Source organism: Gigantopelta aegis, chromosome 6 (assembly GCF_016097555.1).
Source record: "Gigantopelta aegis isolate Gae_Host chromosome 6, Gae_host_genome, whole genome shotgun sequence".
In the NCBI taxonomy this organism is placed as follows: domain Eukaryota; kingdom Metazoa; phylum Mollusca; class Gastropoda; order Neomphalida; family Peltospiridae; genus Gigantopelta; species Gigantopelta aegis.
Window position 1 is genome coordinate 79,283,122 of NC_054704.1, and position 14,348 is coordinate 79,297,469.

The window sequence follows — 14,348 nt, forward strand, 5'->3', positions numbered from 1 at the left end:
ACAGTTGCATAACTGTATTATTCCACGCTATTTTTATGTCATGGGCAATAACAATACTGTTATGATACTTGTGATGTCACAAGTCTATATAGACTGCAAGCTTGTGACACTTTTCAATTTGAAATCAATGATGTAGCTATGACAATGCAACTTGCATTCATCAATGAGAACATACAGTAAATAAATTAATTAACTGATGGTAGCTGGATTTATGTTGTTTAATTCTTATAAATAACAACTAGAAACCATTTCACTATGAATGTACCATTAGGATAGTACTTTATGACTGACCTAGTTCAACCTTATGAACATTGATTGTGCAGTGAATACAGTCATATTTAATGCGGCTTATAAATTAGTTTATGGATAATAAATAAATTATTACACATGTACAAGTGCCATATGAAACTTATGGAACTCGTTTAGGAATTGTTTTATACCTCTTGCTGTCGCTTACGGAATAACACAATTCCCAAACCTGTTCCATAGTTTTCATATGGCACTCCTGTACATGCAGTAATCTTATTTATTTCCACTGATAAATTAAATATGCCTAAAGTTGTGCATTTATTCATTTAAATTTGAGACAGAAGTTTCCCAGAAAGGAAAAACATACAACAGAATGTTCCATAGTATAAACAGAGGACACCTGTTGCAGCTGCTAAACAATATCAAAACCAATAAATCTGTACATGATATAACGTACATGCAACTGTGCAATGTATTTTCACAATGAACAACATGGATAAAACCGCTTTGTCAGTCAATGACTGTAACAAGTTCAACATAAATAGACACATGGAAACAAAGAAATCCATCCAATTAGATTTGTAACAGGCAGAATGTTTTAATGTCGTTCTTTTCTTCTTCTCTGAGAAGACCGTTCCGGTGGAGCTGCTTGAGTGGCATCCGTATCTGTAAAGATAACAAATATTCCACACATTTTTCAGATCTTAAACATATTTTTAAACACAGTGGGCCGAATTTACAAAGCCTGTTTTTCTTAAAAGCGGGTGTTTAAGCATTGCTGTATGTAGTTACATGCGTGTAAAAGCAGGTGTTTAAGCATTGTTGTATGTAGTTACATGCATGTAAAACATAAACAGGTGTTTAAGCATTGCTGTATGTAGTTACATGCGTGTAAAACATAAACAGGTGTTTAAGCATTGTTGTATGTAGTTACATGCATGTAAAACATAAACAGGTGTTTAAGCATTGCTGTATGTAGTTACATGCGTGTAAAACATAAACAGGCTCTGTAAATTCAGCCCAGAGTGACGGACACTGATAGTCAAATTTACAAAAAGGTTCTTACTGCATGTTTATTTTTGATGCCTGTAAGTCTTAAAGGTGGACAAAATAAAACTTGTGCACATAGCTAACCAAGGGCCATGGAATGGGGGACACCCATCCCCTACTTTTTCCTATTATTGTTCTGAGAATGATGGAAATGCCATATTTGAACATCTTAAATTCAAACTTTTCTTAGAAGTGCTAGCTCCCAAACCCCAATAACAGTTTCAAGCCATTGGTCCATCAAATTTCCATCTCCTGGTCCATCATACTGACAGTCCGACCCCCACCCAACTTTCAAATCCCTGCAAACAACTAGGAGAGAAACCAGTGTTAATTTTATATATAGATCTAATGACAAAGTATGGATGGCTAGCATTAATTCATTATGTCCTGAGGTGACATAAAAGCTAAACTGTCCAGTGACAACAAACCTCTCCTTGGTATTTCGTGGACCCATGCTACCCCGCAGCCCTCTCCTGGACAGTGTGCCTCGTCCTGCCTGAAGAACCGTGAAGCACAGTGTAAGTGAAACTTGGTACCACATTCCTCACAACCTTGACCCTGCAATGTGTAATGCCAAAATATTATAAAAACTGTTTTATTAACAATTAAAAAAAATACTACGGCCGACGACAGTCACTTTTCGCACGCTTGTTTTGGCTTGATACACAATTAATATAACATGTCTCACATTAATTTCACCTGAAATCCAAATTCGTAAATGGTACAATTTTTAATTACAAGATTTTTTTCAAACACATTCAGGTGCATTAATAGTGTTCAAATAAAAACATTTTCAATAGCAATTTTGCATTTGTATTTTTTCAGTGTTCTGAAAATGGAAACATTTACCGTATATCTTCGCCTATAAGTCGAATTTTTTTCACCCAAAAATTATTTTATAACTTGGGGGGTCGACTTATAAGAGGGTAAAAAAAATTCACCAAAAAATATTACTGTTTTGGGGATTATTTTACAAGTTTTATTGTTGAAGTATGCCATGTATTTATACTCAAATATGTTAATTTGACATATTTATTTTTTATAACCTATTTTTTTTGGCATTAGAACGGTTTTGGTTATGCGAAAAGGCGTACGATCTCACTCACATGCCAAGACAACAGTCCACTTAGTTAAATTAACAGTCATCACTAATAGTAAAAATGTAAACAATACTAACTACCTGTTGCCTGAGTTTATTTTGAAATCTGGTCACTGGCATTAATGGTTGTTCAAACAATGTTTTGGCGGTGATTAACTTCATGAATATTACTGAGCTTTCCCTTAAAATAGACTGATCTCTGCAGTTCACTATCTAGAGCAATAGGGACACACATCATTTGGTACAAAAACCAGTGTACTTTCCAGAGTTATCCTCCTTACATGTATTAATATGGCGGCAAAACGTGATACTTTCAGTTTTATCGTAGTGATCTGTTGTCAGTGTTTATAAATAAAGTTGTTGTCTGTGCACAAAACCATCTGTACAATACTATACAGTAACAGTCAAACAGCTTTCACTCTCTACTAAGGGAATATTTCGTTTTGATGCTATGTAATAATGATAGTTTGATTGGAATAGTCTGATTATATTGCGATGTACAAAACGTGAAAACCGAAGTTTGTAAAATAATTTTCTTTTGTTCAAATATTATTGTTCTCATGTGCTGAAAATAAGAAATATTTTAATATTTATAAGTAGTTTTTCATGGGTCGACTTATAAACGGGTCAATAAAAAAATACGTTTTCAGGGCTTGAAATTAGGGACTCGACTTATAGCCGAGATCGACTTACAGGCGAAGATATACGGTACATGTCGGTATTTTTTTATTTTTTCATAATTCTGGAAAAAATATTATGTTTAAATTTTAAAAGATGAAAGAAATAAAAAAAGTACCTTTTTGTATAATAAAGAAATTGCTGTTGGATATGTTATAATTATTGTGTTCGAAGGAAGGAAATGTTTTATTTAACGATGCACTCAACATATTTTATTTATGGTTATATGGTATCGGACATATGGTTAAGCACCACACAGATATTGAGAGAGGAAACCCGCTTTCGCCACTTCATGGGCTACCCGGTACTCTTTTTGATTAGTAGCAAGGGATCTTTTATAAGCACCATCCCACAGACAGGACAGTACATACCACAGCCTTTGTTACACCAGTTGTGGAGTACTGGCTGGAACGAGAAATAGCCCAATGGGTCCACCGACGGGAATCGATCCCAGATCAACCATTCATCAGGTGAGCGCTGTACCAATGAGCTACATCTCGCCCCCTTATTGTGTACGAAGGCAAAACAAAGGTGCAAAAAGTGAATGTCGTCGACCTTAGAGCACATTTACTAATAATCTATCAAGTGTTGGATGTCAAACATTGGATAATTGACGGTCTTCAAAGAAATTTTTTGACATTTTTCCCATTTTGTTTTGTCAGACAGGACAAGACATCATGGTCTTTCTTTGATATACCAGTTGTGAAGTATTAGTTGAGATGGAAGAAAACCCAATGTGTTAACTGACGAGATTCGAATCTACGACTCAAGCACATGAGACAAGTGCTCTACTGACTAAGCTAAATCACACCCTTTGTGTACACCAAATAAGTATACACATTAAAAATGGTTATGATTATGTGTAAACATAAAATCTTGTTTTTTTTTTTGGACTACTGCTGTGTATAAATCGCTAGCTTATTCACCTTTCAGGGCTAGCGCTGGCAATCACCAAATTCGCCAACTGCGAATTTTGAAAACAATTAGTGAATTTTATTTTGAGTTTGCGAAATAATTTTACTGCATTTTATTAGAAAATAACTACTCATTTTTTAATTTTAATAAATAATTTGGCGAAACTTTGTTCACCCAGAGCTAGCCCTGTCTTTTTTTTTTCTGCACAATAGCTGGGGTTTTATGTGCTGGGATGTATTAAACACACATGCATATGGACAAAGATAGCAAGATCTGAGACATTCAATATATCGGTTAATTTTTATTAAAAAAAACTTTTTTATTTTATTCTATTTACTTCGTTAAAATGTTTAAGATGCCAGATCGAGAAATTTTGGATTTATAAGCAAGTAATTTTAACTAACAAAATATGTTTTACTGTTAAGCTTAAAATGTGGATTCTTTTTAAAAGTATGGTAACATGCAGAGTTTTAATTAATAAAACGTATTGGAATAGAAAAAGAAAAAAAATCAATGAATTGAAATAAACCACTGACATACCTCTGTTTGTTTATAGTAGTAAATTGGATCAACACGTTACCTTTAGACAAAGTTTCTTGCACAAGTTGCACATTTTTGCAGTATCTGGATAGACATCTTTGATATACTGTTCTAATTCTAATATAGCTCTAGTTGCCAGGGAAACACGACCTCGAGTCTGAAAATATAACACAATTTATAAATTTTAAACTATGACAACTAAAGAAAAACCCAGTTGCCATCATATAAACTGCTCTTATCTAAAAGCAGCAAGGAATCTTTTACATGCAGGAGAGGACAGTACATACCACAGCATTTGATATACCAGTTGAGGAAATTGAGACACGTAATTATTTACTCCCCCAACTTTGATTATGGGGAGTCATTTATAATATTATTGTACTAATACGATATAAATTCACATGCTAAGGAGAGCTAAAAATAACTCTTCTTGAACTAGTCTCAGGGGAATGTCTATCATAGAACATTATTAGATGCAGCAAGTGTGATAGATTCTGTTACCTACTGCACTAGTCCTTCACGTTTTAAATTATCAGGCGAGTGACAAATCATTTTCTTCATATGCCCCAAGCGAGTGTGGTTAGTGTGGTTTAGAAAAAGTGGTGAGTAAAGTTTACAACACTCATGGAACACAGATCCCAATATGTACTAATAATAACTCATTGATGTATCAAATACTGGGAACCGGATGGGGTTAAAAAAGCTTTTGTTCATACAACTATCAGGAGAAAGAGAGAGAGAGAGAGAGAGAGAGAGAGAGAGAGAGAGAGAGAGAGAGAGAGAGAGAGAGAGAGAGAGAGAGAGAGAGAGAGAGAGAGAGATATTATTAATTTGGTAATATGATCAAACACTGTTGCATTTGGTCAACAGACACTTACAAGAGAAAGCCACTTCTCAAGCTGAAGTTTCTCCAAAAGATCCTGAGCATCATTCTTACTGATTTTCTTCTCTAGTTTCTCTGTCTGATTGAGAGCTTCGATAGAACTGATTGATCCTTCGTCAGCTTCCACAATTAACCCCACCTGAAACACACACCATGAAAAGTAGAAGTGGAGCGCACCACTCAATATGCATTTAATGTAAAATGGTATTGTTGGTATAATATACATTTAATTATAAAGAAAGCCACTTCTCAAGGTTCTAAATTATAAAACATTTTATATCACTTTTTTTTTAACCTTAAAAATAATACTTACAATTTTTTTGAAAAATTCTAGTTCGTTAGGTGTGTAATCTGATGCCAACTTTGTGATCTGTGATTCACTGATGCTCACCTAAAAACAGACTATAACAAATTAAAAATGAATATAATTTTACTGAGCTAAAACTTAAAAGATATTGATTCAAACCAAATACCAGAACATGTGCTTTTTAACAGTTTACAGTATGCAGGGATTCAATATTATTATTTTATGCAAGCTAATTTTAAAATAAAATAAATGGAAAAAAATGTATTTAAAAAATCCAAGACTTTGATCATAGCCATGAGTTAGCAAAACAAAACAACTGGATCTAGAAGTGACTTCTTTAGATTTCTTTCTTGTGTGTCATTTCACTAAATAATATTTGGCTACCAGTAATCTGTGACCCATCCATGACATTAATATACCTATCTACAGTTAAAATTGGGCAAGTGGAATTTTAATCATGGCCAGTGAATTTTCAAATCACTGGCTCCATGGCAAGAGAATTAAAAAACATTTCTAGAACCCCTGAGTATGTATAGTTTCTTAATCTAGATTTCATAGACCCATAGACATTTTCCTATACCAACCTGTGACCATTCGACTAAGTTTATTTTGTTTAACAGCACCACTAGATCACACTGATTAATTAATCATCATGGTGGACCCATTGGACTATTTTTCATTCCAGCCAGTTCACCACAACTGGTATATCAAAGGCCGTGATATGTACTGTCCTGTCTGTGGGATAATGCATATAAAAGATCCCTTGCTACTAATGGAAAAATGTAGAGGGTTTCCTCTTCAAGACTGTATGTCAAAATTACCAAATGTTTGACATCCAATAGCCGATGATTAACAAATTAATGTGCTCTAGTGGTGTCGTTAAACAAAACAAACTTTACTTAATCAGCTATTGGATTTTAAACATTTGGTAAATCTAACACATTGTCTTCACTGGAAATCCACTACATGTGTCCATTAGCAACAAGCGTTCTTTTATATGCATTTTCCCTGACAGGACATCATATACCATGGCCTCGGATATGACCATGGCATATACTGATATGGCATGTTACATGTACCATGGCCTCTGGAAAAATGCATATAAATGATCCCTTGGTTACATTGGTAGGAATAGCAGGGTTCACCCTGTCCATTGCCAATTGTTAATTTTGATACAAAGTGCCTTCAACATTTAGTTGCTGGCTAATAAATGTTTCATTACAGGCATCAAAATAAGCAGTGTCTAGTAACCCATTTACAGGTTACTATAAAATATAGCCTGGTAATCTATAGGTTACCACAACTATATGAAAGTTAGAATTGAATTTCTGTTACTACTAGTTTTAATACCCTTATATGTGTGCCAGATGATTATTGTAGTATACATGTATTTATGATTCATTCTTCATCTTATCACTGTTCTTAATGTATTACATGTAATTCTTTACAAGTATGTGTCTCATATTTAATAACTGAACAATTGAATAAATAAATTGATGAAAATAAAAGTGTTCTGTTTTTTATTTTCTCTTATACTCAATGAACGATAATATTTTTGAAATGTGAAATTTTGAGTGGAATTGATCACGTTCACATTACTGTTCAATCCCTCAGATGTGTACAGGATGATTAGTACAATAGTAAATTTACCTAGTTGAAGCTGCTAAAACGTGGATGTTCTGAAATTGTATCGGTGCACGTGAACATTGGTATGAGAAACAAAATCTGGAAGTAAATTTACCTAGTGGGCGCTGCTTAAAGTTGCTTGGAATTGCACAAGTGCGCAAGAACATCGGTGCAATTTCGTATGAGAAAACGAAACATGGAAGTAAATTCATCTAGTGGATGCTGCTTAAACGCAGAATGACTATAATTGCTTGCAATTGCACAAGTGCATGTGAACATCGATGCAATTCCTTACAAGAAAATGAAGTCCGAAATGCATTGCCTGGTTTACGTTCGGAAAGGAAACCACCGATAACGTTGAAATTTTTCTCGAAAGCGAAACACTGTTCTCGACTTTTCTTACATGTGGTAACCTCCCGGTAACCTGAACGACCATTCTCAACTTATTTCGATGCCTGCTTTAGATTACCACTTTTTAATAATTTTCAAGAAAATACTCTGCATACACTGTATATTAAAACTAGCTAAAATTAAATGTATTCCAGAGTGAGCATTGAATAATCTATAACACAGCAATGGGTCATTATAATTATTTAATTATGTTGTTAGTGTCCCAATAACCATATGGTAGACATCAAATAGCCTTGAGTTTTAAAAATGCGCTGATGGGTTAATTACAACTGCTCCATTGGGTACGATGACCCTGAATCCCAATAACAAAATGTTAACAGTATTGTCACAGTTTTATAACCATTTGTTATAATTGAAAGAGGTATTAAAACTCTTGAAGGGATTCAATATCATGACTTTCTTGTAAGACTGTCATTTCAAAAGTTCTTTGTTAACATTATCACTGTGACGTCATTATGACAAATGTGAGACAAAGGTAAGACTTCATTTACATTTTAAAAACTCATATTACCGTACTGCTAACCTGCTTATAACACTAAAAGACAGTGTTACTTACCAAACCATAATAATTGGAGCCGTCATCTTCATTAACGCCTTTCTTAATCTCCATGTGTAGTGGATGAAGATTAGAATTAATCGTTCTCACAAACTCGGCCAACACGCGGCGTCTTTCTTCTTCATTGTCACTGTAGTGTTCTGAAAAACAACACATTATATGTCGATTGAGATAGCCAAATATCATTAGTTAAAAATATTTCTACTTTTTAGATATTTTAACAGACTTAAGGAACTGAAAACCCCCCACCCATTTTAATGTTTATATAAACCATAAGCTTGAGGTAAGACAGATAATGCCCGAGTACTCTTTTAAAACAAACAAAAATGTGGATATTTTATTACTTACAAGAGCACTACATATATTTTTAGGATGAGGTTACCAAAACAAAAATAGTTTTCTGTTTCATTAAATGACTGAAGTTGTGAATAGTATCTAATAAAAGTAAAATAGAAAAAAAAATCTATATATCAGGTGTATTTTTTAATATTTATTTTAATTTTATTACCTACCCCCCCCGCCCCCCACTCCAAAAAAACCCCAACCCAACCTAATAATATATGAGTGTAACCTTTATTTTGAGTACAGGTATGTCTAATATATCCTTTCACAAGCTAGTTATAACTTCAACTGACATGAAAACTAATGGGTTCAGATCATTTGAAATATGTATTAAACAAAACTAAATTAATATTTCTGTTTCTTTTTTGTTGTTCAGTAATATATGTATTGAAGATTTTACAAAAATCTTCAGTCTCAAAGAATAAACCAGTAGATGTAACAAAATAAACATTTACCTTGGAATTGCTCACAGCACTGTTTGTACATTAGTTTTACTTCCTTGGCATCAAGAATTCCACGAGACATAAAAGTCTGGAGAAACATCTGGTGACTTGGGCGCATCGCTGTCATGCTGATAACTTACTCACAATGTAAGGAACAATATGGAATGTGATCTGTGGAATACAAAGAGTGGAAACACATAAAATAAATATTTAATAATTTAGACGATAGCCAAACCAAAACATACCAATTTTGGATACAAAGTACCTTTGTTTGGTCAAAATATTATTCTACCAAAAACGTACCCATGTTTTGGTCAAAACGTTGCTCTATCAAAAACATACCATTATTTGTTAAAACATACACTATTTATAATAATGTTATAATTTTCATGTTTGCTGATAACAAATTTATGTGAATTTCACATACCGGTATTAATTACTAATACACACACTACAGGAAGAGAAACGAAATAGCATCCCATTTCAACAATATTTCAGTTAAATAAGTAGATGCTGTTGGGTTTCTTCCTGTAGTGAGTATTAGTGATTAATATGTGAAATATCTGAACTAAAAAATTATCAATGTAAAGGTATTTATCCTCAATCATAGGAATTGTATTAGAGCTGGAATCTTTGCCTACTTAGTGATAGGCAAAAGTGGAGACTCAACTGCCAGTGGTGGTTCCTTGCTAGTCGGCGCCTCGTAAGGAGATAAGAGACTGAGCGACCAGGTCAACAGGGCAGGCTGGGGGGAATTGGTATCTCCTGAATCGCTGCCCTCACCACTGTCAATAGTGAGTAACATTGACAAGTTACAACAGAATATCACAAACACCATGCAGATTCACAAGCTAATTGTGAGCCAGTTTCCTCCTTCTACCCTTCAGTGAATCCCATCCTTTCGAGTAGGGGTAGAAATTTGGGGGGTTTTACCACTATTCCAAAGGATAGTGAATTTTAAGAAACCCTTATTTCCTCAAAGAATGTACTGGTACTATACCATAAAAAAACGCTTGCCTAACTTGTTACCTTGTTATGCACAATAGCGCAACGATCAAGTGAGCGTGTGTCAGTGTATACTTCAGTGATGACTAGAACAGAAAGCAACCCGCACATTAGTTTCATTCAATAAAGTAGTTTCATTTTTAGTTTTTTTGTTTCAAGAATATATCAGGAGAATTACATTAGAAGATGGAATAGCCACATGTGAATTTCACTATTCCGTTTTTTTATTGCAACTTTCATGAATGGATACTGAAAGATTTGATTTACAATTCAATTTTAAAACAGAGTATTTTCTAAATAACAGTGTACTGTATCTTTCGACCCTGTCGAGTAGTTGAGACAGTGCAGAGCAGGTGGTCCAAAGCGACAAGCACAGGAAGACTTCACATCTGGAGGCACTGTCTAGTACACCAGAGATGGCTTTGGAACTAGCCCTCTAGAAGGTCAAGCCAAAGGACATGCAGTACATCAATGGATCCAATGTGCTCTCCTGTCTGTGGGATTGTGCATATAAAAGATCCCATGCTACTAATGGAAAAATATAGCGCAGGTTTCCTCACTAACATTATAATTTATATCATAAAAAATCATGAACCACGCTACTCCATAAACCAGTCTATTTATATCTGACTTGGTTTTAAGGAATCTGCATACGAATGAACACGGACATCAAAGTACTTTTGTCGAATTAAGAAAACATTCCCAAAAGCAAAGTGCACAAATGAAGAAAAGACAAGTAGACATCACAAAAAAATTTACACAAAGGGAAATGTATGTACACGACCACCATTTTGCACTGTGTGTATTAAAGTCTGTGTAATATTAAACAAATGTAAACAAACAAATGTTTTACACCGCTGTCATTGCATAAGAGTTTTGTTGATGTCACGTGACACGCGTCACTCTTGAGAACTATAGCCTGGTTTATGGAACTAGCTGAAGAATGTCAATATTAGACTACAACATGCATTTAATCTCTTCACAACAAAATATGGCATGGATATTAACATTTGCTGGTTGATTTTGACAATAAAGTGAACAAGGTAAAACATTTGTTCATCAAATCTATCGTACATTATAATGCACGTATGTAGAAACCATTTCCCATTAATTATCATACCGTCATATAAATTCGAACATCATATATTTTCGAACAGCTCATTTATACGCGATTTTCCAGGTGCATACTGAAGGTGTGACGTCAACAAACATCACAGATTGACAAGAAGAAGTTGTGCATCGTTCGCTACAAAAATGTTGCGTATAAAACTTCTTGTGTAATTATGGCAATTAATTTATTGACAAATAATGTTAATGAATCGCTGTCCAAGTTTTGGGTACATACCATCATGTAAATTTATACAAACGTAGCACTTTACTGCATCGGCTATATCTGCACTTGATGTGTCGTCTGCTTTGTTTATATCAATATTGAATACGTCATTCACTTTAAAGGAAAATAAATCTGATTCTTTTAGAAAAATATGGAAGCCTGGTTAGACCATTTCTTATAAATGTCTGCAAGACTTTACAATATTTCTTTTCTGAAGGTAGGGTTCCTTTTTCTTTTTAGACTACTTCTCGCACTGAAAGATCCAGATCATGTCAATACACCCTAGAAAATCTTTCTATGGCATATTCTGCTGTAATAAACAATCGCATAGACATCCGTAAGGCTGCCAAAAGGTTTTCAGTCCCAGTTACAACACTGTATGACCACTGTAGAGGGAGATTGTCATGTCATGTAGCAAATCTGGATCTCAAACCTTTTTATCTAAAAATGAGGAAGCTAAACATCTTGGTCACATCCAAGACATGGCATACCATACATACACATTCATGTGCTGCTACAGAGCATTGTTTATTTGTAGAAACTATCACGTGTTCGAAAACATATGACGTAACTTCCTCGCAATATATCCAGACACAATGTCGAAAAAACTTTTCTGTTGCAACCAGTATTGTGTTTAACATCTATAATTACGTCTGTTTCGTGGATTATATTGCAATGAACCGTTAAGAAAGATTATTTAGCTTTTAATTCAGAATTCATTACAGAAATTTGCAATATTTGCTTATCTATTCGAAAACATATTATGGGAGGATATACAGTGCTGTCCGGTGTATCGGCGCACCTAAGCATTCAAGGACCATTTTCTATGTGAACACTGAAATACTTAATAAAATGTGTCTCTCACCAATGAAGCAGTGCATAATCTGAAATACACTACAAATTGTTTTATGTCTGTAGTAAATAAACATTTTAAAATGGTGCATAAATATAGGCACCCCCTTGTATCCAAAACGATTTGCATGTCCAGTGATTCGGCGCAGTAGGTGTGGATCTTTGACCCTGCTATTTATAGACCGCCCATGACCTCACTTTTAGCCCATAAATGCTAGTTGTACCAGAATTATTTTAGTACTTTTTTGTTTTGTCTTGTTAAAAATATTACTATGAAAATGAACTATCACACATGACCCATCTCATGATCAATTTAGGACTCGTTTTCTCGAGTGGCACAATACTGCAGATGCATATATGTTCATTGTCATGCATGGCTATTAGCCTATTTAAGATGCCTACATGGATTTTATTTTTCTTGGGTAGATTGTGCACACACGTGGATCTTATTTCGCTTTTATTTTTTATAACAATGTCACAATTGTGAATTGGAAGGACTATCAATTAAGGTGTAAAAGTTTCATTTTGTTTGCATTTGTCTGTGTTTTACTTTTCAGTTTAAATAAAAATAACCGAACAAAAATAATTAGTTTACTATAATTTAAAAAATGTGGGAAAGGTGTTTTTAGATTGGTTTTAACATTCTTAATATCAATAAGGCTGACCTAGTTCGCGTTTATAGACATGAAAACAGGTCAATGATTTATTTTGAAATTGATATAATTATTGATAATTATTAAAACAAAATTTATTGCACCCGTAACAATAAATATGTTGATACCTGATTAACCACTGAAAAAGGAATTGAACTTTAATCCGTTAAAAAACCCAGACAACATGACAACTTCCTAAGCATACTTAAGCAAAATACCAAGTGCGCCGAATCACCGGACGTGCCGATACACCGGACACGGTTGTAATAGGCCAGTTCACAGTTACTTGAGGATATGTAAAAAATTACCAAATGTTTTACAATCAATAAAACAAAGTTTTTTTTCGTGAATCACAAACTTTCCAAAACTTTCAGAATTTGTGATACCCTTCAAAAAAATTTTCCTAAAAAAACACCTAAAAAATCTGATTTCTTCTAAATTGTGCAAATCATTTTTATTCTTTTGACTGAGCAGTCAAAATTATATTTTAGCTTTTAATTTCTGCTCCAGGTTTGTTTGGTTTCACACTAAAGCCAAATTCTGTCCACGTCAATAAATCGATGTGCTCCAGAGGTGTCGTTAAACAAAACAAATTTTAATTTTATCTTATTTTTCGCACCAGATACGCATAATACGGTTTCGTATGAATAGCCACGAACTAAAATTAAACATGCCGCCAATTAAAACGAAAAATTAAATCCATATAAAATATAATTCCACGTGGTATGTGAAAATACTGAGCATTCGACAAACTTAGTAAATATAACAGAAACGTTTAGGGGTATTGTACAAATCCAAAATATTTAGCCTACCGGGAATTACAAAATTCAGACAACAACTTTCTTTTCAGATCTGTCAAGAGAAGATAACTTTTAAAAGACTCAAAAACCCAACCATACAGCATCAACAACTATATTACAATTCATGAATCATAACAATGTCAAGAACTACACTTTTTATGATGCTGCCATCATGCTGCTGTTGGTGGTGGTGGTGATGATGATTTTGATAATAACCAACATAGTTATCCTGGATGACGACATCACCATTAACATGATGCATCATCATCACCACTGACCTAAATTTAATTTGGATCTTTTTGTAATGACCATTTAGCTACTTACCGGTACGGTATTTGAGTTTTATATTAGGCCATAAATCCTACATAGTTTGACATTCTTCGCAACAATTCGAGATGGTTACAAAATTTACTGCATTGTACATTAGACTGCAAATCTACTATTACTGATGGTGATGATGATGATGATGATGATGATGATGAAATAACATAACAAATAACAAAAATATTAAGGATCAAACTTTTAATATTCAATGTATCTTCTTCAAAATTGTAATACATTTGTCCCATTTTGGTGTACTTCCTACTATAATATACACGTGTCCTA

At 33.9% G+C, this 14,348-nt stretch overlaps 1 protein-coding gene across 4 annotated transcripts; it reads right to left on the reverse strand.

Annotated features, from left to right (window-relative positions):
- Window positions 1-203: 203 nt before the first annotated feature.
- LOC121375395 (non-structural maintenance of chromosomes element 1 homolog) lies at window positions 204-13,810 on the reverse strand. Of its 4 annotated transcripts, XM_041502821.1 has the most exons (9): window positions 13,755-13,810; window positions 10,129-10,190; window positions 9,112-9,270; window positions 8,315-8,454; window positions 5,728-5,805; window positions 5,410-5,553; window positions 4,572-4,688; window positions 1,728-1,857; window positions 204-915 (listed from the first exon to the last, which is right to left on the reverse strand). In XM_041502821.1, the coding sequence occupies exons 3-9, from the start codon at window positions 9,224-9,226 to the stop codon at window positions 848-850; spliced, it is 792 nt and encodes a 263-aa protein (XP_041358755.1). In that variant the 5' UTR covers window positions 9,227-9,270; window positions 10,129-10,190; window positions 13,755-13,810; the 3' UTR covers window positions 204-847. The 4 variants fall into 4 exon arrangements, with proteins under 4 accessions (XP_041358755.1, XP_041358756.1, XP_041358759.1 ...); XM_041502822.1 differs by lacking the exon at window positions 10,129-10,190 and having other exon boundaries at window positions 13,755-13,807; XM_041502825.1 differs by lacking the exons at window positions 10,129-10,190; window positions 13,755-13,810 and adding an exon at window positions 13,071-13,088.
- Between the last annotated feature and the right edge of the window lie 538 nt (window positions 13,811-14,348).

What these genes read in the sequence shown, in the direction of transcription:
- LOC121375395 (XM_041502821.1), bottom strand. Translation starts at nt 9,226, where the DNA reads ATGACAGCGATGCGCCCAAGTCACCAGATGTTTCTCCAGACTTTTATG. An exon ending in GCTCCAATTATTATGGTTTG is followed by an intron (nt 5,806 to 8,314) that starts GTAAGTAACACT and finishes GTCTGTTTTTAG; the next exon opens with GTGAGCATCAGTGAATCACA. An exon ending in GCAAGAAACTTTGTCTAAAG is followed by an intron (nt 1,858 to 4,571) that starts GTAACGTGTTGA and finishes TACACATTGCAG; the next exon opens with GGTCAAGGTTGTGAGGAATG.